Source organism: Bombyx mori, chromosome 15, assembly GCF_030269925.1.
Source record: "Bombyx mori chromosome 15, ASM3026992v2".
NCBI lineage: Eukaryota > Metazoa > Arthropoda > Insecta > Lepidoptera > Bombycidae > Bombyx > Bombyx mori.
This window is the reverse complement of record NC_085121.1, coordinates 14,517,230-14,542,050: the sequence shown is the minus strand read 5'-3', so window position 1 is coordinate 14,542,050 and position 24,821 is coordinate 14,517,230. Positions and strand designations below refer to the sequence as shown.

General features: G+C 36.2%; 1 protein-coding gene across 2 annotated transcripts in view; it reads right to left on the bottom strand.

Annotated features, from left to right (window-relative positions):
* LOC101743666 (5-hydroxytryptamine receptor 2A) overlaps positions 1–24,821 on the bottom strand; it is a 44,193-nt gene that overhangs the window by 10,953 nt on the left and 8,419 nt on the right. Inside the window, exons 2-5 of one of the 2 annotated variants that reach the window (XM_021353308.3) lie at positions 23,629–23,731; positions 21,638–21,767; positions 9,805–10,003; positions 5,728–5,851 (exon numbers count right to left, since the gene is read on the bottom strand). In XM_021353308.3, coding sequence (XP_021208983.1) covers positions 5,728–5,851; positions 9,805–10,003; positions 21,638–21,767; positions 23,629–23,731 — 556 coding nt within the window. Of the gene's footprint in view, positions 1–5,727; positions 5,859–9,802; positions 10,004–21,637; positions 21,768–23,628; positions 23,732–24,821 lie in introns of both variants that reach the window. The other variant, NM_001309554.1, reaches the window with a different exon arrangement.

Genomic DNA, 24,821 nt, shown 5'->3' with positions numbered 1-24,821 from the left:
TCGACGGTGACTGCCTCCTGCATGATCAGGATTCGGGGAGTAGTCAGCGGCGGCAACGATAAGGCGATTATCGTGACGCATAGCCTTATCGAAGTATCGTTCCGACGCTGACTTCATGTATTTCCGCATTGATTCGAGGCCCAGGTCGTCGTGTAGGTCAACGTTCCTCACGAACCACGGAGCCCCGACAGCTAACCTGCAAAAGCGGGATTGTAGGGATTGGAGGGTGTCTATGTGTGTGCGGGCCGCGTGAGCGAACACCACACTCGCGTAAGTCATGACGGGCCTTATGCAAGTTTTGTAAAGTGTCACCTTGTTCCGAAGGGACATTTTACTCCGCTTACAGATCATGGGGTAGAGTCTACCGAGAATAAACGCGGCACGGTCACGGACTGATTTTATATGCGGGCGGAATGTCATCGATGCATCCAGGGTAACGCCCAGGTACTTGACCTTCCTGGCCGCGGCTGTCTTCCAACAATGAAGTCGTCATGGCGTTAAGGAAAAGACGTTCGGTGCATTTGTATCTTGCGATGTATCGGTGTTCGAATCCTGCTGGCGGGTACCAATTTTTGTAATGAAATACCTACTTAACAAATGTTCACGATTGACTTCCACGACGAAGGAATAACATGGTGTAATAAAAATCAAACCCGAAAAATTATAATATGCGTAATTACTGGTGGTAAGACCTCTTGTGAGTCGGCACCTGTGGGTATCAACACTCTACCTCAACCTCAAACCTCAAACTGGAGGTTTCGCAACAACCCACGGTCATTTAGTAACGTGCGAACCTATTGTGGTACACTTCATTCACGGTTGTTTGCATAAGAGTTACTGTATTGCGCAAACGAACGCTATTACAAAGTTAAGTCGTACACTGTGTGCATTATTAATTTGTACGTTTTACAAAGTTAAGTCATACACTGTGTGCATTACACATAAAAATCTTACGTTACGGACGTTTTTTCCCGGTTAGGGTACCCCTCCGCATCGTCCCATAAGGAACTTTGTTCCAGAAACAATTCAAACTCTCCTTTATGTTAAGCGCACGAAAATTTGTAATCCCTTAACACGTTTTACTACAAGAAAGTGACTCGATATTCTTATAACGTTTTAATGTGTGCCTGGCGTGCTCGCGATACTGATGTAAACATTTCGTAACAAAGTTTAGAACTACGAAAAGTTCCCGGGAATAGTTATTATGTAGTAAAGTGTTTTGCTACAATGTCGACGGGGTAATCCGTGGACGGTTTTGCCAATTTGATATTAACGATAGTCTTAATCTTTTATTGGATTGTTTTGTTATGAAAATGGCATAAAGTTTAACCTATAAAAGTCTGTCCGGAACAATAGTCCGGGACATTAAATGAAAATATTTCAAACGATATCTATGGACCGTAGTAATCAAATGAACCAAGAGCTCGTTAACCCTTTCAAAAATTGAAATTTACAGCTGAAAAGTACAAAAAAAACATTCGTGTAAAATATCGTAAAATTACGTGTTCCACCTATCATTCACGAAAACCTCAAAAACTCACTTTTATGTGTACAAGTGAACTAATTTTTTCTTTTTTGTAATGTAATAATGAATTTATTTACATACATTCCTATGGAAACTGCTGAACTAATAATTGATATTCCGAATTGTGTTTGAAATGCAAATCTTGACTCTTTGTTTTTCAAATGCGTATTTTTTTTATGGTTCAAGTATTTGATGTATTTACCGAAACTAATTAAAGCAACGCCGCAATTGACGCTACCTACTTTGAGACATGAGGTCTAAAGCCTCGATTATATGGTATAACCGTGCGAGGTTACAAAACTCTGTTTCATTCATTCATTATCCTGCCCTTCTCCCAGTCACCTGGGGTCGGCGCAACATGTTTTCTCTTTCCATACTCTTCTATCATATACCATTTCTTCGCTCACTCCCCTCTACCTCTTCCTCTAAATCCTTCCACATTCATAGTTAACACTCTCTTAACAACCTCATTTTAATTTCGTCTCATCACATGTCCATACCATCCCAAACGTGTACTCCTCAGCTTCTCTGTACCGCCCGAATAAAATGCAATTTTGTCGTACCGTTTACTTAATTTACTAAGTAGCTGTCGGTCGTGAGCACACGTGAACATTCATACTACATAAACTATGTTCAAATTGCTATATTCAGTCAGCTAGTCAAGTCTACGGATATAGAAGTCTACTGGTTTTTTTCCACTTATGACGCAAAGTCTTCTTATAATATGACTAGCGACCCGCCCTCGCTTCGCTTCGGAAATATTAAAAATTAAAAAAAAAAAAAAATTAGCCTATGTTCATCAGGGACAATGTCGGCTTCTAATGGAAACATAATTTTTCAAATCGGTCCAGTAGTTTCGTAGCCTATTCGAAACAAACAAACAAACAAATCTAAATCTTTCCTCTTTATAATATTATTACTATTACTATAGATTTGAGATTCCATACATCGGCGAACTTGTCATCTCATTTATAGCAATGAAAAACGCCTACGCGACCTAATGTCTGTACATTCCGAGACAGTTCAATAAACCCAAATGAGGAATATGACGTCATACTGAATTTTAGCCCTTCCACTGATAATAATATATCGAAGTAACAATGTAACTTTTATTCTACTTACACACAATAATGCGTCAAATAAATGTTATATGCCGTTGTAACGTTCGCAAATAAAACGTAAAGGGAGAGCGAGAAACGCAATTTGGAGTTTTATTGGAATATAAACTTTAACTCTGTCCTTGTAGAGCGAGTTTGCAAAATCGTGACCTCTAGTTTAACTCTCGGCCGGTCTGTTGTTAAGCTTAAAAATAAATGGCCTTAGGTTACGTACACAGACAGGAGTTTGCGAAGGATTAATTAGCTACTATCACCAATAAATATTTTTAATATTTACTGTTTGAAGTGCACAAGCTCTGATGGTTAACGAGGGGCCCAACTTCAGCGGATGTGTCCTCCGATACGTCCTCAGATGAATGTACCAAATTTTAGAGACCTGAATGCTTTGAAATTATTTTGCACATTTGAAGAGTTCACTGACCAGGTAAACTATGGAGGATTAACTAGCTACTATCAGCGCTGAATATTTTTAATGTTCACTTTCTGAAGTGCACAAGCTCCGATGGTGGACGGGGTGCCCAACTTCAGCGGATAGGTCCTCCGATACGTCCTCAGATGAATAATGTAGGAAATTTTAGAGACTGCAATGCTTTGAATTATTTTTGCACATTTGAAGAGTTCACTGATCAGGCAACCTGTACAACCCAATAATAAGCGAACCTAAAACTAGCTATATGTAACTTAAAATTAACCTAACATTATGAAGATGTGTATTTTATGTATTACATTTTCTCTTACGATTTATTTAAAAAAAAATATAGTACATATTTTTATTTCTAATATAAGATAACCCTAAATCTCGTCTATAGAAGCTAATATAAATGAAAATTAAATCGGCTGACAAACAAACGTAATAAGTGGTATTTAACTGTTCCCCTATTAATAGATATTAGTGTTCGCCCAGTAGTCAACATTCGACCATCATTATTAATTTAAATTATAATATAAGTTTGAAGATTATCATGGTGCTATTGTCAAAGACTTTACTTCTAAAATCACATATTTCGCCAAAACTACACTAGACAAATAATATTAAAGACAAACAATATTCTCAATTCTCAATTCGATCACAGACTTTAACAATAAACAAAAGGGTATTTAAACTTAGTCTGGCCATAATATGTTACAAAGGAAAACAAAAAAATTCTATGGCAAATAACATTTATTACTTTTACAGTGTGTTAGTTTAATACATAATTATATAAAACAATTTAAAGTAAAAAATAAAAAACTTATTCGAAGTGGTCTCCATTGGCTGCAATACAGTCCTTTAAACGTTGAGGCCAGTTATCAATGGAAGCACGCACTCTTTCCATGGGAAAATTTTTCACTGCCAAACGTACGGATTGTTTTAGGGACTCCAAATTATCATGGTGTTTAGAGCAGGCCGTACTCTCTAAAACTGACTATAAATCATAATCCAGCGGATTAAGATCGGGACTAGACGATGGCCAGTTTTCAACCCTGATGAAGTCCGAAACGTTCGTTTCCAACCAAGACTGCGTAGACGGAGCTTTATGACCTGGCGCCGAGTTTTGCTGGAAGGACCATTCTTGATTGTTGAACATGGTGTTGTTAAGAGGGCTTCACTACCTTCTCAAGAATGGTATCTTGATACACTTGTGCCGATGTTGTGATACCTTTTTTACAAAAGTATGGCCCAGTGAGTCTTTCATAGCTAATACCACACCAAACCATCACTGAAATCGGATAGTGCCCACGTTGCACTCTCTCGACTAATTGGGAAGCTTCCTTAGAGCTTTGAGCATAAATACGGTCATTTTGTTTGTTAAAATGTTGCTCAATTGTAAAAAAATTCTCATCCGTAAACAACATTTTTCTACGACCTCCCTTTGCGTACCGCTTCAGTAGTTGTTTCGATTTTACCACCCTATTCTCTTTTAAATTATCAGTTAAGAAATGACCAGTACGTCTCTTATAGGTAGCAAGTCCTAAGTCATCTTTTAAAATACGCGACATGGTTCTAGGTGCTATCTTCATTCCCGAGATAAAATCTTTTGCATTCGGACAGGGTTTCTTCGAATTCTTTCCCTTACTGCTTTGACCACCTTTTTCGTACGAACACTACGTGGACGACCAGATCTTTTTCTGCCACAACCAGTGGAGGTCTCATTGCACCTATTAATAGCCCGGTACACAAACATTTTACTAATACCAAGCGTATGGAGAGTTTTAAAAATTGCAATTGGCTCCATACCTACTTTGTGTAATGCAATCACAGCGATTCGGTTCTCTTTCTCACCCCACTCCATTTTAATATCGCAAAATATTGTACAATGTATTGGCGCCAAAATGAGAAAACTCAATGAGCAATCATATAAAAATGACAGATTCCAAATTCAAATGTAATATTTTGTTTATTTGTAATTGTAACAGTATTTATGGCCAGACTAAGTGTAAGTATGTTCGTGTGTGTCAAACACATGATAGTGTGTGTAATGTTTTATTTATTAATTTAATGTATTTTAAAACATATTAAAAAAAATTAAAAAGGGAGCATTCTGCACTCCTTCTCTATATTGTCTGTAAGTGTGGGAAATTTTATGCTCCTCCCAGTCGCGTAATTTTCGTAAAAAGGGGTGCAATGCTTTTGCTTCACGTAACGTAGATATTATTTATAAACTAGTCCCGCGATGTTACCCGCGGCTATTGTCGTACCGCAGGTGACGCCGCGGGCTAAGCGAAGCTAGTCTAAAAAAAGTAGCCTAAGATACTCCGTATATCATCAGCTACCTATCAGTGAGAGTCTCGTCAAAATCGGTCCAGTCGTTATAGAGAATATCCGGAACATACAGACATACAGACAAACAGACACAAAAATTGTAAAAAATGTTATTTTGGTGTATGTACCGTATATATAAATATATATTCATATGCATGTAGTAAAAAGCGGTTATTCAATAATACCAACAGACACTCCAATTTTATTTATATGTATAGAATTATATATTATTTTATGTAACGGGAATAAATTAACATGACAGAATTTTACAACGAAAGCAAAACATCGATTGTCAGCATTTGGCTTCTTAACAAATTATGGCCATTATTTTGAATACGCACCTCGAATCCTGAAGCCATAGATCTCTGGTGTCGATCGGCGGTAGTTCGGTTTCAGTGGAGGCCGCCGAATGCTGAGGTGTACCACTCCTGGGACCAAGGATCCTTCGCCACGTGCATCGGCGACCTAGAGAGTACCACCAGTAATTACTGTTCAGATCATATAAATAGAATAGGCTTAAGACTGACTCGATGGCGCAAGTTCTGTTCAGATAATACAAATACAATAGGTCTATGTAAGATTGACTCGGTGACGCAGTAATTGAGCCTCTGACTGTTGCGCCGAGGGTCTTGGGTTCGATTCCCACGTCGGGCAAAAATTGTGTAATGAACAGGGCGGTTTGCTCTTTGTCTGGGTGTTTATTATCGATGTATTTAAACGTATATATGGGTGATTTGCATTAACGAAAACTTCGACAAAAGTTTGGGAGTGATAGAGAGTCTTCACAGCTTAAACCATAAGGCATTTGAAATTTGTTGGTATAAATATTTCTATTCTTTCATGAGTGTACATAATCAACGCTTATACGGTTAATTTCTTTTTTTGCTTATATGTGTGGACGGGTTCACAGCCCACTTGGTGTTAAGTGGTTACTGGAGCCCATAGACATCTACAACGTAAATGCGCCACCCATCTTGAGACATAAGTTCTAAGGTCTCACTCAAGTATAGTTACAACGGCTGCCCTACCCTTCAAACCGAAACGCATTACTGCTTCACGGCAGAAATAGGCAAGGCGATGGTATCTACCCGTGCGGACTCACAAGATGTCCTTCACGGACATCTTTGACGGATGCAATGACAATTTAAAAAAACGCGATATTGAACCGTAAATGTAGCTTCATTAATGTCATTATCATTACATCAAAATTAATTGTTCATTGATTTCTGGGTGAGTCTGTCTGTCATATTAACATGTACATATACCACGTGTTGGCCTTGGCTTAATACAATGACTAATTATACTTTTAAAAGCCATTTTCGCGGTCGTAAATGACAATAAAACCCTACAGACTATAGACAATTTTAAGGTAAACAACAAAAACACATTTTGTACTCCGAGCGAGTACACAGCTGTACAAATAAGCTTGTAAATGAGAAGCTGTAGCTTGAAGAGTAATTTTCAGGTGTCATATTATTTCAGGTGTCATAATTAAGTTAACGTATTTATGTGTTGTCTTTGTATCTTTTTTTTTATTGCTTAGATGGGTGGACGAGCTCACAGCCCACCTGGTGTTAAGTGGTTACTCGAGCTCATAGACATCTATGACGTAAATGCGCCACCCATATTGAGATATAAGTTCTATAGTCTCAAGCTTCGATCAACAATTGTAACTACACTAAAAGGGGACACATCAAAGGAAAAACAAAATTGTTATTTTTATTTAATTCCGAGCATTTTCATATTTATCTACCCTGTAAACCTTCTCTGGACTTCCACAAATAATTCAAGACAAAAATTAGCCAAATCGGTCCAGCCGCTCTCGAGTTTTAGCGAGACTACCGAACAGCGATTCATTTTTATATACTTACTAGTGGACCCGGCGAACTTTGTTCCGCCACACGGTTTGTTTCAAACACATCAACCGGTCAACTTAAAAATTCTACTATAACTAACCATAGAATATATTACGTTTAGCTGTCAGTTGCGTTTTGTTATTCCATATCAGTTGCGTTTTGTTATACCACGTTTTATGTCGCGTCCCCCGGGAACGTGATAAAACGTATCCTATGTCCTTCTCCTGGTTTTAAACTACCTCCTCACCAATTTTAAGCCAAATCAGTTCAGCCGTTCCTGAGTTATAAATAGTGTAACTAACACGACTTTGTTTTATATAGATAGATAGATGATCGATACCGTTTTTAATAAAATACGTTGTAAAGCAAATAAAGTATTACAATATGCTGCAGTCGTACGAGAGTGATGAGGATTTAATGGATTTTACTCCCATCGGAGAGCACTCGCTTCGAACGTATTAATTTTGCTTTTTGATTGGTCGCTCGTTACACGGGCCTTTTCGAGTTTTTTTTTTTTATTTTTTTTTTTCGTAAACGAAAAATAATTAAAACGTTCATCCTTGAAACTAAATCTCGTTTTAATATGGCGACTTTCAATACTTTTATTGGTAAGGCTCCTGATTGCTGGATTAATTAGTTTTTTTTTTTCGATTTTAAATTGATAGAATAATATTCATGAAAAATTTTGTTGCTCTTTTTAAAAAAGCCTCCACTTTTAAAACACGTGCATGTGGGATATAAACTACTTTAATAAGTACATATAAGTGGGGTGATGAAAGAAAAAAAGAGATGTGTGGTGTCGTGGGACACCGGAAAGGAACGAAGTTCCTTATTATAAAAATATTAATTTTAAGTTCTATTCGAAGTAAAAAGAAAATAAAACTGGAAGTTTCGCAACAACCCACGGTCATTCGGTAAAGTGCGAACATACTGTGGTACACTTCATTGACGGTTGTTTGCATAAGAGTTAGTGTATTGCGCAAACGAACGCTCTGAGATCGTGATCAATGAATGATAAAAACATATGTAATTTTTTGTACGTCATTACATAGTTAAATCGTACACTGTTCGCAAAACTAATTTGTACGTTATTACAAAGTTAAGTCGTACACTGTGCGCATTACTAATGAAATCTTACGTCACGGACGTTTTTTCCCGGTTAGGGTACCCCTCCACATCTACCCATAAGGAATTTCGTTCCAAAAACAGAGAATTCTAATTGGGGGGCCCATGGTCGTGCATGTTTTGTTTGCGATTATTAATTGATTGATACGATTGCGAATTATCAGTGAAGTGATGGAAAAATTTGATACCGATACAGAAATACAAAAAAAAACTCCAAACGAGGTATTATTATGTTTACCGTAAAAAAGCACACAAAAATAATAACACACAAAAATAATGTAAACAATATATTCGAATATTTTTTGGATAAGTGACATTAATTTTGCAAACGTAATGTATATTTAATAACCGTGCTTTACCAAATTAGAGACAATATGTGCCCGATATTCAATTGATTTAGATAATGGAAACAGCTATTAATAATTGAGTTCACAAACCGACAGAAATAATTCGGGTAATGTACGCATTTTAGCGATTGCACTAAAAAAATTATGCTTATTGTTCCCTTCTTACAAAAACATCGTTTTTTAATGGGAAATGTCATATAATTGAGCAACTTAAGATAGTCATTTTTATACCAGATATTATAATTATAAAAAGTATACTTATAAGTATAGGTACTGATCCGATTTGAAAAGTTAATTTAGCGTTAGTGGCCTGTTTGCGCCTCTGATACAGTAATTGTCTACAGCTGTCAGTTATAATAATTGTTATAACTGATTGAATTTTTTAATTAATCACAGATTACTATTTTTTGTCATTTTTTCCATCAATTCTGCGTGAGAACAAGAATTAAAATACTGATCAGATTTGAAAAGATAATTTGGCTTTAGTGGCCTTTCTATGCCTCTGATGCAGTAATTGTCTACAACTGTCAGTTATAATAATGGTTATAACCGATTCAAATGCTTCATCAATCACTAGCGGCCCCCTCCGGCCCCGCTCGGATCTTTAACAAAAATAATTATCAACGACGTTGTTATATTTTTTAAACTAAAAGAACACTTATTGCGGCATAACTATAATAGTTAGGCATGTGCTGTCACTTTTTGTAAATAATAATGTGTTCTAAAAAGTCGTAGTACATTATTTTATTCTATCATCAATAGATTTCACGCGACGCGACGCGCGCACCCGATGTAAAGAATATTTTAGCCGTATTTTTTTTTACACCTTGGGTTACATTATTGGAGTTTTAGTAAGGATTCCTAATTTTTTTCAAAAAATATATGTTACTCGGGAATAGTGTAGTTTCGTAACAGTAAAATAATTTTTCAAATCGGTTCAGTAATTTCTTTCCTCCATGTAATATTAGTATAGATAGGTTACTATTTTTTGTCTTTTTCCCATCAATTCTATATGAATACCACATTTATATACCAATTCTCAAACCAAAATAAAAAAAAAAGAAATTTACTACCACATGCATATAGATACCCATAGTAGGCGCACCCAGCCAGCCTGGAGCCCATCCTGCACCCAATCCCTTCCTCTGTCTGGCCAGTAGCTGGACTGTCAGTGCATATGTCAGCAACATCACTCCAAGAGGTATGTAGAAGGATATTATCGAACCAATGGCCTTGTAAAGCGGATCCGGGACCTGACAGGAGCCACCGATGAGGACTGATTGCGCATTCTGAAATAAAGAAGATGATCAGAAACAGAAAATAATCTATACATATAAATAAAATTGGAGCATCTGTTTGTAGTATTGAAATAACCGCTTTTTACTACATGAATATGAATATATATTTATGGTACATACACCAAATTAACATTTTTTACAATTTTTGTCTATCTGTCTGTCTGTTTATTTGTTCGGGCTAATTTCTTGAACCGCTGGATCGATTTTGACGAGATTTTCACTGATAAGTAGCTCATGATATAAGGAGTAACTTAGGCTACTTTTTTTAGACTAGCTTCGCCTCGCGGCGTCATCCGCGGTACGACAATAACCGCGGGTAACATCGCGGGACCCAGCTATCAATAATAAAATTTAATGTTTCCGAAGCGAAGCGAGGACGGGACGCTAGTTAAATATAATACTTTAAAATGTTGTTATTAGTGTGAAGCAGAAATGGATCAAATAAGTAGGCGTCATCTCACAGGCGGCGCATTTGCATATCGGCTCGGCTTTAATAGAGCTTAATAAATGATATACAATCACTTATCATGTACTCCTCCTCCCCCTCCGTGCGTCTTACTCCTCAGTGCTGAGGGTCGTGACCTTTACGGAGCACTTTTGTTAGGACTATATTCCTCATATCCTAGAGATGATAAAAATATATGTACAAAACTGATTTATGAAAAATAAGTACATATAACTATATTTCGTACACTCTTAGTACCTAATTGTACTGATATTAATGTTAAGATGCAAAGGAAAATGTTACCAAGCTCTAATTAGTGGTAGGGCGTTTTACTGGTGTTACGATGTCTTGTGATTCCGCACGGGTAGGTACCACTGTCTTGCCTATTTCTGTCGTGAAGCAATAATGTGTTTCAGTTTGAAGGGCGGGGCAGCCCTTGTTCTGTTAAAGCTGAGACCTTAGAACTCTTGTCTCAAAGTGAGTGATAGCAATATCGTTGAAGATATTTATGAGCTCCAGTAAATACTTAACACCAGGTGGGCTGTGAACTCGTCCACCCATCTAAGCAATAAAAAAAAAAAAGAAAGATGTCTCCAAAGCATCTGGAAGTCACAGTAATAACATATTTTCCCGTGAACGGAGTATTTGTGAATACGTCTATAACTTGAAGAAATCATTAAACAGTCTTATCTACATAAATATTTAACTTAATTGTATTCAATTCATTTTTCATCTTTATAGGCAAATGATATCAGCGCACCCTGTTTCAATACCGCCACCTACATTGGGAATTTGGACATTAATTTTGCTTCTCAGTTATATAGCGGCAACCCCACCTCGGCACGAATGGACGGGATGGTGGAACCTACACATGCGGGAGGCCTTACCACTAAGTACGTTGTTTCTAACAAAAGCCGCTGCTAATGTTTACTGTGACGTTGCTAAAAAGTTTCACTTTATAATGGCCTTTGACACTTTAATTTAAGATTTGCGTTTGCGGTAAAAAAAATACGAACGTATACTAATGAAGATACGGCACGCCTGGTTTATTTTAGTTATTTTCATAGTGTTATGTAGTATGGCATTTTGCTATGGGGCAATGCTGCCGATGTCGAAACGATTTTAATCCTGCAGAAGAGGGCTATTCGTGCTATTTATAATATGCACCCGAGGGAATCCTTGAGGGACAAGTTTAAGGAAATCAAAATTCTAACTCTAGCGTCCCAATACATTTTTGAAAATTTATTGTACGTGCGTAAAAACATTGAAGAATTCCCCAGAGTCTGCGATTTGCACAATGTGAACACTAGGAACAAACATAGGCTTGCGTTGCCGGCGGCTCGAATTAAGAAAATAAGCAACTCTTTTAGGGGGCTGGGTGTACAACTTTTCAACAAGATCCCACTAAACGTTCAATTACTACCTGTTCATAGATTTACGAAAACTATTAAGGAACGTTTGTGCAACAAGGCATATTATAAAGTTAAGGATTATTTACTAGATGGCACTACGTAGGAATGAGGCGCTCGCTCCTGACCTTTTCATTTTTCATTATTATAATAATTTTTTTAATTGTATTTTTTGACTTGTTTTTTCTTTTATTGTAAATATTTTTATTCATTTTAAAAAAAGAAAATATTTGAGAAAAAACAAAAAAAAAGCCCGCTGAGTTTGTTTCGCCGGTTCTTATCGGGACTGTGGCTTTTTTTGGAACCGGTGGTAGAGTTAACATTGTTATTTGTATTTTGACATTCAACAAGTGTGTCATACTGACATCTAAGTTGAAATAAATGATTTTGAATTTGAATTTTGAATTTGAATTTGAATTTGAATTACATTTCAAAGTGTTAAGATTTTTTTTTATTGCTTAGATGGTGGACGAGCTCTCAGCCCGCCTGGTGTTGAGTGGTTACTGGAGCCCATAGACAGCTATAACGTAAATGCATCTGGTAAGGTCTCAGTATAGTTACAACGGCTACCCCACCCTTCAAACCGAAACGCATTACTGCTTCACGGCAGAAATAGGCGGGGCGGTGGTACTGTTATAATATTCGATTGCAGCATGGTCAATACAAAGTAAACTGCTGACCTAGCCTCAGTTGTTTACTTCGATTCTAGGTAATGACGCAAATCGAAAGTTTCGTCAGCATTTCGGTTACCACGGTAAATCAGATCGGTTTGAAACCTCGTTGTGGACACTCATCTAAAACGTGTACTTTCATATAATAAAATTACATTTTTCAGTTTCTGTAAAAAGTGTTTTTTTTAAAAAAGTCTCCATCATCCCACCCCGTAACAGTACCTACCCGTACGGACTCACAAGAGGTCCTGCCACCAGTAATTACGCAAATTATAATTTTGTAGGCTTGATTTTATTACACGATGTTATTCCTTCACCGTGGAAGTCAATCGAAGGAAGGAAGATTTACAGTGAATTCATGAAATTCTTGAATAAAACATGAGAATTGCGCCACAAGTGTGACACTTCATAAAATGTTATCATTGTTTGCTAATAATTTATTCTTTTCTTTGTTCTCAAATACATTTATTTCATATTACATTTCACTTATTTTAAGTTAACTAGATGATGACCGAGCTTAGCTCGGTTTTTTTTGATAACGCCATCTTGTTGTGTCTTTAAAGCGGTTAGTTGCCCTCAATTAAGAAAAACAGTATTAATATTCGCCAATAGATGTCGGGAAGAGTTGATTATTGAAAACACGAATAAAACAACATTTTCTGAAAATAAATCGTAGCTAGATCGATTTATCGCCCCCGAAATCCCCTGTATACTAAATTTTATAAAAATCGTTGGAGCCGTTTCCGGGATTCAGATTATATACATATATATTAATATACAAGAATTGCTCGTTTAAAGGTATAATTTATACACAGTTCAAAATAAAGCCAAATAAAAATCACCATTAATAGCAATCAATATTAATATTTTATTCTGGCGAACGTGCTTAATTCGGTCAAATTACTAAAATTATTATACTCTTATCGATCGAATGCATGCAAATTGGCAAGTAAAGTGAATATTTTGAAGTTGGTGAAATTAACAATCAAAAATTCCGTAATGCATATACTGACAGGTTATTTAAGCGTGTTCAATTCACTGCGTTTATCTATATATTAATACGTGAAGCAAAAACTTTGTATCCCTTTTTACGAAAATTGCGCGGACGGAGGAGTCTGAAATTTCCCACACTTATAGAGAATATAGAGAAGAAGTGCACAATGCTAATTTTTTTTTTAAATAATTCATAAAAGATACAATAAATCAATAAAGAAAACATTACACACACTATATACCATGTATTTGACGCACACACGCATGCATACTATTTATTTATTGTCAAACTTTTGTTCTTGACGTCTGTGGTCAAATTGAGAATAGATTAAATATTGTTCGTCTTTATTAATATTTTTTATAGTGTAGCCTTGGCGAAATTTGTGATTAAAGAAGTAAAAATTACAATCATAATAGTGTACAAACTTACAATTCCAATTAATTATAGTCGAATTTCGACTACTGCGGGACCACTAGTTGCCTTAAATGAACTAACAAAGACACGAACCACTCCGCATTATACTATATTAACTAATACGCATAATATGTGAATGCTACTTCCAGAACAAAGTATCCTCTAAAACAAAGAATGTTATTGTTACGCGCTGGGGTTCGGGATAAATAAATGTTCCACCAAACTACAAGTTAACACTGTATTAACACTTAGAACACTTAACACCACTTTAACACCCTCAATTCGCTTTTTCCGCTTCGCTTCAGGTGATCCGTTCGCTGCTTCGCTTCGAGTAGTTCCAATTACTGACTAACTGTGTGCCATCTCTGCAACGCTTTCATAGCCAGTTCCACATCCCTCGAATTATCGAGAATGTTCCACACAAGTCGAGTATTGTGTTTCCGCTATCTGACAATAGATGGCGTTGTAATTCTCGAGCGTTCTAGATGCTACTAGATCCTTCGATATTCGTTCGGCTATTCGGCGATAGATGGCGTTACTCTTACCGGTGTAACATTATTTTAGAGACGCAGTTAACAGCAGCCTTTATTTTTAGACAATACTCGTACAAAATTGTATCAGTTAATTTCGGTAGATCGAATTGAATGGTATGAATATAATTGACTCTGACTAACTCTAAACAATGTTTTGATATCGGTTTGAGGTTCGAAATTTGATCAATTTAATTATAATTAATTGAGCGCCTCCATTGTTATTGTTCGAAAATAAATGATAGGATTACCGTTTTGTTGGCAACAAGTGATTCATTGAATGATATGAAATCGTTTTTAATATAAAAGAGAATTTTAAGTAAAATAAATTCTTAGAATGTTTATTTTATTTTTATTTCATTGCTATTATGGGTGGACGAGTTCACAGCCCACCTGGTGTTAAGTGGTTACTGGAGCCCATAGACATCCACAATATGCCGCCAACCACTTTGAGATATGAGTTTTAAGGGCTCAGTATAGTTATAACGGCTGCCCCACCCTTCAAACTAGTTCAAACTGCAACGCATTACTGCTTCACGGCAGAAAATAGGCGGGGTGGTGGTACCTACCCGTGCGGACTCACAAGAGGTCCTACCACCAATATGTTTTAGATCGACTAATCTTCCAGTCTATTACCTGAGTATGAGTAAGTTACTACTTACCTAAAAATTATACATTAGGATGAACACAGTCCGTGAATGTTAATGAACATTCAACCAGGTGTTAATACACTTGATCGTTTCTTGGAAGCTTGTCGAAATGATTTATCAGCCATGAACTATTATGAAACAAGGTCAAAGATATGTCCTTAATTGCTCCGAACACACGTCTGGCATATTAAATTGGTTTTGATACATGTGATGTCTCGTCCCTAACAAGTCGCCAATAATGGTTAGAGGATTATATTGTTCACTTGTGACTGTAGTATTAGCTGCGATTATTAACTGCTCGATAGTAATTACTGATGTTATGAGATGATATTAAATATACTTAAATGCTTACTCAAAAAATATGGCGTTAGATAAATTAGAGAGAAATAAATGTATTTATTTAAAAATCCTTTTCGAACAGAGCTGTGAAGGATTTTCTGTTTGAATACAAGATTGATGTTAAATTCATGTTTATGAACTGAAAATACAGCTAATAGAAAAAAGAAGCATCTTCCTTACTTATTTCTGTTAAGGACAACATTTTAGAGGCTGGCTTGGATAAGCTTCTACGCTACTGAATATCGCCCGAAATAAAAATCCCCAAGACTTTTCTCTGAAAGTTTTCGAAGCTACAAGGATTTTCTTAGCGTCATGATGTGATCGGTCTTCATTTATACAGTACCAGATAATTTTAAAGCCAAAAACTTCCTTCGTATTTGCTTTAAAATATTAAAATCAAATATCATTACACTTCATTAGCAGTTCATGAAAAAATCAATATTGACTTCTCTTGGGTAAGAAAAGATCACAATTGAATACAAGATCACAAAAGATGCAACAAGGGAAGTATATAATAGCAACATAAATTCTACTATTGCAATATGCGTAATGCGGATGACGTAAATACAAATACTAAAGAGACATAATACAGGCAAAGCCGACCAAAATGGTATATGACAAGTGGTTTTGTATATGTCCCCAACAAACGAAGCGCGGTTGGATGAGCCGCACATTGCATAATTGTTAAAGAGGTGAATTATAATTATTTAGATACTTGTTTGCAGGTAGCTTAATACTTAGTTATTTTTAAAAGTTTCAATCACACAGATTTACACATAATTTGACTTATTTTATCATGGCCCTTATAGGTAATATACACTGGAGTTATAACCTGTGTGGATTGGGCAAAGCGACCTTGCGACATCTGATATACGCTCTTAATGATAATAACATCGGGCAGATCTATAATTCATTCTATTCATAATCCCTTCCTGAGAGCTTAATTGACAATGAGCGGACCCAAAGCAGCTAAAGGGCCAATGTTTCACCGAAATCTTCCAACAGTGCAAAGACTTGCATTCTTACATTCATTACATTATTTGAATTGGGATAGCGCTATAGCCAATTCAAACAAAAGTGCAATCATAAAACCATTCACACCTTAACCACTTTATTTTTCTCTCCACCCTTATTCTTTCAGACATTTTAATGCTCGAATACCAATTTTCTTCGTGACAAAAACCCAATCTATAACCGATGACCGTGAAATTAAAATCCCTCCATTTTTTTTTCTCCGAGATAAATTGTCAGTTTAAGTTGGTGTCTTGACCGCGTTATAATGGATCTCATTTGGAACCATTGGCTGAGAACAAAGGTTAACTGGATGAGAAATCAGTTGTATTGTGTTTCGAGTAAATATGCTTTCTATAAATAGATATCGAAATAAACCGAATGGACTCGATAGGTTCGATGATTATCGTTTGTGGGATTTGGCGTTTCTTCGGGAATCGTAATATTTAAGATTTACTAAACTTTGACTTGAAGCTAAATTTTTACTTAAATTAAATACAAGATAACACAGAGATATCGCACTGCAGAGAGTCTGTTTCTCACTATGTGTTTGTGCAGTGTGTATGTCTACCTTGTGCTTCATATGGAATGTGCTCTGAGAAATCTTTCGACTTTTGTATTTTTATTACTGAACCCTCTGCCATCGTTACTGGTAGTAGAACGTCTTGTAAGTCCGCACGGCTAGGTACCACCACTTTGCCTATTTCTGCAGTGAAGCATTAATGCGTTTCGGTTTGAAGGGTGGGGCAGCCGTTGTAATAGAATAATACTGAGACCTCAGAACTCATATCTCAAGGTGGGTGGCGACATTTACGTTGTAAATCCCCATGGGCTTCGGTAAACACTTAACACCAGGTGGGCCTTAACACCAGGTGGGCCTTAACACCAGTGAGCTCATCTACCCATCTAAGCCATAAAAAAAGAATATTAATCATAGAACAGCTAATGTTGTCCCGTGATAGCGGTGATGGCGAATAACAAAATAATAATGAAGAATTAGTCGCTTTTGCTGATTTGTAATGAAGCTAATAATGACATAAACTGAAAGATTTAGTGGGTATATAAAAATATACTACATCGCCATTATTGTTCTATGCTAAATACGTTGTGTAGACTACTCACTATTGTATTAACCTATATCACAAAGTTCCTGATCGGATCACATTGTATCACACTATGCTTCTAAAGTTGGTCGAAAAGCCTATTATTTCCACACAAGTAGTAATAATAAAAGGAAACGGGCTGAAATTAAATCGCGACAAGGGTCGGGCCTCTAAAACTTTTGACAAATTCCTGTTCGGTTCAAATAATGCTGTTAGACTTTGAAGGGAAGCTTATACAAATGAATTTTCCGAAACACATAAGACTTTGTCTCAGAATCCAGTGATACTTCTCACTATTTGCGATTATTTACAAAACGTGTAAGCATCGAGTGGAAAGTGGTTTTTTTTCCCTACCGACCGAATACCAATAGCCTTGAGAGGCTATTTCAGTTTCTCTTTGACGCGTAGTTGAGCTCACGGAGCTCAAACCGGAGTGTTGCTAATACTGGCCCTAGCAAGAGCAGTGCTTCGCAGAATCTACCAGCGGATCGGAAACGTGACCCACTGAGATGATCCGGCGAGAAACTCAGTGGGCTGTATCTATGGGTTAATTTACTCGTCGAGCTCTTCGTCGCAAGCGACGGGTTCGGCGAGGACGGTGACCGGTGCTTGAGGTACCTAAAAGCACCGTTAATTGATCGGGAGGATCCGTAATGACCTGCTTAGGGCTGGAAAGTTGAAAAGTACTCCGAATTAAAATAGGCGACTTTTGATCACCGAGAAAGTACAATGCAGAACTTTAAGCATTCATTTATATACGTATTAAATGACACGCCTGTGTCGTTGCTTCAGTATTCTGTCTGCATCCAATTTTTAAAAGCCAATTCTTATTTAAAACCTATTCGAACTTCGACAGACTTTCCATAATTACTTTTGTGGGGTAGGTATTACCAGTGCTTAAGGTATTAAGGGCGTTAGATGGCAATGACTGAAGACATTGCTACTGCGGACGGATGACAGAGACAGTAACAGCAGATAATTGGATGAGGTCGGTGTCGCTTACTCACATTTCCTTATGAGCTATTAGCAATTTTAAGAAATAGACGCCATTGACTGCACTAATTGCTGACTTGGAAGTTAGAGGTGTTCCGGTAAGGCCGTTGAAAAATATACTGGAGCCAAAAAATTTAATGACCCTTTGAGTGAAAAGACTCATTTGTTTTTCTCTGACATTTTTTCCTTCAATATTCAAATTGCAATATCTGTTTAGTTCGCTGCCAGTTAAATTGGGTTACCAGTTAAAATTAAATTTATTTGTCTATTTGTTCGTGTATATACACTCAAGGAGACTCTAAACCCGGCATTGTCAATCGGTCTTTATGCCACCACAGTCGCTTGTTCGTATGCCAATGTAAGCTGATATAAAATTTCCCATAGACTCAGCCCACTGAGTTTCTCTCCGTATCTTCTCAGTGGGTTGCGATTCCGATCGGGTGATAAATTCTGTGAAGGACTGCTCTTGGTAAGACTAGTGTTAGCAAATTTACTCAGGTTGAGCCCGTGAGCACACCTACCCGTCCAGGCGTAGCTGGAATAGCCCCTTAAGCTACCAGCGAATAGGAATGAAAAAAAAATAGCACCAAAGAAAATAAGTACGTCCAACCCAATTTAGATTGTCAAAGTTTAAAACAGTGTGTCACGACGATTCGAGTATTTATGAAGCTCCCAACTTTGAAAATCGCTGCCAAGTTAAATTGTATTCGAATTCGTTTATAATTCAGTCATTTATTAACCCTCAGCTGCCGTAGGATATTCGTTATTACAAACAATTGATATTTCGAAATCCAATCTAAAGGTGGGCGATTATGAAGTCAAGATCCAGAGTCCTTTCATATCCAAATAACATTACCTAATAACATATTTTGGAGTTGCTAGCACATTTTGTTCTAGTTTATTTATCAAATCTAGAAATTTGAGTCATCGGTGATTTAAAATATTGTGATGAAGCTGCTTTAGTGTGCTTATTGTTTTGCGGATTCGTTGACCAATCCGCCCGTTCTCTCGATGATAATACATGAAAATACTTCACGATCCCAGAAGGCTATGAGTTGTCTTTGTACTAAAAAATCTAGGAATAGTGCCTTAAATATTATATAGCGCTGAAAGCATTGCTGTATCTGTACTCCTGGTGGTGATGATCCAGACTTGTGTCGTTATATATATCACTAGCTTTTTTCTTTCTGTAATCTCGCTGGGTATGTAGATAAGATTTTTTAAAATAATAAGCCGTTTATTTGGTAATCGATTTGCATATTCAGTTTTATCGACTGACGGAGCTACTGGGAAGTTCTATCATAGCTAATTGCTTCAGAGTCACGCGGCAACGTTAGGGTTGCTACTAATTTTCAACCTGCAATAAATGACACATTACAACGCCAGTTCATAGATGATTTACTAGGTTGATAGTTTTTATTATGTCTAATGATTATCTGGTCCATCTTAAAGTTCTTAGTGTCTAGCTCGAAAAACTTTCAATAATTGCTTATAATATAATTGCTAGCATTAACCCACAACTAGACTCTATAAGAGCATGTAGGTTTGAGGATAATCTCATACAGAGTTGACTTGCTTACTTGTAGTGAAATGGTCTGAATTCTAAGGCAGGTTTTTAACTACTTACAGTATTTTCAGTACCAAGTGTCTAAAAACCTTTGTAGCCACTTAGCTGTTAATCTGATGCAGTTAGATCTTCGAATTTCAATTTTAAGTATATGTGTTTAGAAATATTAAAGTCGTTTGTATCTTTTGTAATCTTTGTGATCATTCAGTGTTTTAATTGCACTAATGGCAGAACCCTAATTGAAATTATGAACAAAAACAAATAGAGTCGTAAGGAATGGTCCTGTTTAGAATTTAATAAGTTTATAACTAATCAGTTCGAATATTAAATAGTCTTACACTTAGATCGAAGCAGTCTCAACAATTAGATCGAAAATACCTACTTAGAGTTCAAAAGTTCGTTACAAAGATAATTTTCGTAACGATGCTAATAAATTAAGAAGCCTTGAAGATCTATGAATTAATGTATTTGAATGAAATTCAAAGATTCTTAATGAAAACGATTTAGACGAATAGTTGAGAAAAGTCATATTTCATTAATTACAAACTATCAAAGAGTTTTGTTTAAACGAGATTCAAATTAATGTGTTATTAAATACGCATCTTTTGGGAGTCGAATTAATGTGATCTAAATATAAATTCTTCAGACAAAATGAAGTAACTATGAAATTCACAGAAAAGTCCAATAACATTAGTCATTCATTCTTCAATGGTTTTTATGAGATAAAAAATGTTCTTTATGAAGCTAAGGAAATCATATTTTATGAAGACATTTATAAATCATCAAAAACTAACTGAAAATTGGTGTTAAAAACAAAAAATTAATGACGAAAGAAGACAATTTCATTAGTCCTCTGTATAGGCTACCTTAATATTTAGAAACGCCTTTAAATAAACTAATTATTGGAAATATATGGTATCTATTTAATATTTAAGACACTAGCTACGTTTATTACGATTTTGGGGAACCAAAACATTTGAAAGTGAACATGGTGAAGCAAGAAACCCCAAATACTACTTGGATTTTTTTTTATAATGGGAAAAAAAGTTATTTAATTAACAACACAGCTGGTTAACCGCGGCTATAGCAATGGGTAAGGTAACAAAATTTAATACATATTGCAGAGAATTGTATGCTTTTTTTACTTTATATACTTCAGAGAAGAGCCGTTCATGAGTTTGGCTATGAACCTGCGGAGACAACAAAAAATCCGTGTTGCACTTGTCCGATTCCAAGTCCAAGTTTCAAGGCCATTTTACCTTATCCGTAGGCGTTATGATGGTATAGAAATAATCCTTGGCCAGCGTGACATGACACTACCGAATCGAGTGTTTTGAGTTAATTTTTGATATGGAGGTTAAAAATTTATTTTCCTAAAAATTCACATATCGTGAATCCTTCCAACTATCAATTAACAGAGGTTAATTAATTTCAGCACTGCAAATGTTCTTCATTTGAAGAACTGTTTTAAATGTAAAATTTATATTAATAAAACTTACCTTGGAATACTTAAGACTCAGTGGAAGACTCATGGCCGTGGACAGAATCCAAACGAAGGCGATCTTGACTGTGACTCTTTTTCTAGTCTTGTTTCTCCCGAACCTCATCGGATAACGCAACGAAAGGTATCTGGAGGAAGATGAACAATTGAAGTTTACTACACAATACATATTCTGGAAACGACTTCCATGATGTAGCCATAAACTTGGGTTTTAAAATTGGAAGCCAGTAAAATTTATAGCTTTGCGAAATTACTCATAGTGCAGTGATCTATAACTTATAACTATACTGTCCACTTTTGGCAATTGTGAAAAAGCCATGCGTTCCTGTTAAAAATAACAGGTCGTTTTCCATGCCAAAGAGCTCTTAAGGGCGGGTTGAAAGGCGTAATCCCATTTAATACAAATTTCAACCTCACATCTCAAGATGAGCAGTGGCCTCTGGTAATTTAAATAAATACCCAATAAAGGCAAAAGGCCGCTTCCTCTATTTTGTCAAAAAATCCGAATTCGTTACTCAATTCTGAACCGGCTTCACATCCGCAACGACAAAAAATTGAGCAGCCCCAAAATCAGTAGGACATGACAATACTTTTGTAATACTGAAGTAATTTTTACGTTTATTTACACTATGTTAGCTGAATGAAAGATCCACCCTCACTTATCCTTTTGTTCAACGAAGCGAAATCCTTTTGGAGCCGTGTTTGATAGTGAACAACAAAAATGTATGAAAACAACATAGGTACTGTAAGAGTTGGTATTGAGTGAATTTTATAAATTAAAATATATACATGATGTTGTAATAGCTTCACTGACTTCAAGCCTGTAACGTCAAATGTGTAAAATCAGCCAGGAGACATTTTAAGCTTTTAATGAGTTGCTAATCATAGCACTAATAAACGCACTTCATGTTAACCAAATCAATTTACTCAATATTTTAGGTACGTGGTTTGTAATTTGGCGATTATGCAATATTCCTTGGTGATTATTATTTCATTATTGCGTTGCCGGTGGCTCCAATTAAGAAAATAAGCAACCCTTTTAGGGGGCTGGGTGTACAACTTTTCAACAAGATCCCACAAAACGTTCAACTACTACATGTTCATAGATTTAAGAAAACTGTCATGGAACGAACGTGGGAATGAGGCGTTCGCTCCTGGCCTTTTCATTTTTCATTATTATAATTTTTTTGAATTTTTGTATTTTTTGACTTGTTTTTTCGTTTATTGTAAATATTTTTACATCATTAAAAAAAAAAAAAATTGAGAAAAAAAAACAAAAAAAAACCCGCTGAGTTTATTTCGCCGGTTCTTCTCAGAACTGTGGCTTTTTTTGGAACCGGTGGTAGAGTTAACATTGTTATTTATATTTTGACATTCAACAAGTGTGTTATGCTGACATCTTAGTTGAAATAAATGATTTTGAATTTGATTTGATTGATAACTATGAAAATTGGTATTTGACGAAAATTCCTAAATGTAAAATTATCGGTAAAATATTAATGTAACACTTTCTTTAATCGTAAAACTTATAGCTTCAAGGCTTAAATACATAGTATTGGTATCAACAGAAGTGGACTTAAAACTCTGCATTACCAGTAATTACCCATGATATAAATTTAATGTACTATGTCATTCCCACATAGTCGAAATCGTAGTTTTTTTTTTTAATTTAAAGAACAGATAGACTATTAGTAATTTAACAATTAGTCTTAGTTTTTTTTTTTATTGCTTAGATGGGTGGACGAGCCCAGCCCACCTATTGTTAAGTGGTTACTGGAGCCCATAGACATCTACAACGTAAATGCGCCACCCACCTCGAGATATAAGTTCTAAGATCTCAGTATAGTTACAGCGGCTGCCCCGTTCTTCAAACCGAAACGCATTACTGCTTTACGGCCGAAATAGGCAGGGTGGTGGTACCTAACCGTACGGACTCTCAAGAGGTCCTACCACCAGTACATAGTATTTCAAGATAAAAACATTACTAACCGATCAACGCTGATAGTACAAAGGTGCATGATAGACGCTGTGCATAGAAGGACGTCCAGACAGATCCAGGTGAGGCAGTACGGGGCGGCCAAGGGAAAGTGACCTGAAACAAAGAGAAAATATGAGTGCAATACACACGCAGATGGAATTTCGCAAAATAACAGTTCATAATCTTTTAGTGTGGGTTGGGAATTGAAAGGCATGTAATACATGCGAAACAGCTTAAACCGCTCGCTAATGGCTCCGCTGCCATTTCGCTTGCACTAGGCACCGGCAGACGTGTAAGGAGTGACCAAAGCTCTAACCCTAGGGACGCCTGGCCGACGATATGGTCGGCGAAAATGACTTTAATGGTCAACGCACCCATGAGGCCATAAAGGTGGTGCCGCTATATGGTATAATCTGCTGGACCCGCTAATTAATATCAACTCTCTCTTACGACCCCCTCTTTATAGAGATAGTTGAAATCTGGATCATATCATTTAGACTTAGTATAGAATATTATTTATAATGTTAAATGAGATTAGCCGGACTACAAATCTGGCGTATTTACCGTAGTAAATAGGATGGTTTGTTCTTTGGATCATGTTTTACGTACTAATAATGCTATATTGGGATTGGTAATTAATGTACAAGATCATGAAATAGGTAGCTCTTTATCTGGCGCAACCGAAACATGTTAAATTATTTCCGAATTACGATTTCGTGGAAACTGACTCCGCCTTCTCAAGATTTTCTCTTGTGTTATGAGTACCGAAACACAAATCCCAAAACCAAACCCCAAATATCATTGGAAACGGCGAACAAATTAAGGTCAGACGTTGTTATATGGTAGTCAGACGTACTAATTATTAGGTCAACAAGCTGCTCAAGGTATGTAATTATAATATACGTTCACTTTAAAAACGAACTTAAAATTAGTACTGTTTTTTTTTTAATGTGGGTATTTGAAAAAGTTTGGTTTTCGTATTACTGAGCTTAAATATCAGATAAAATATTCATTCTTGAATATTTTATCTGAATATATATTATTAGAAAACGGATGTCTTCATTGATGACGTCATAGTTTAAAATAATTTAAAACAACGCTATATTTCGTTTATTTTATTATAACACTAGCTAACCCGGCAGACTTCGTAGTGCCTCAATCGATAAATAAAAGAGACATCAAGGGGACACATCAAAGGAAAAAC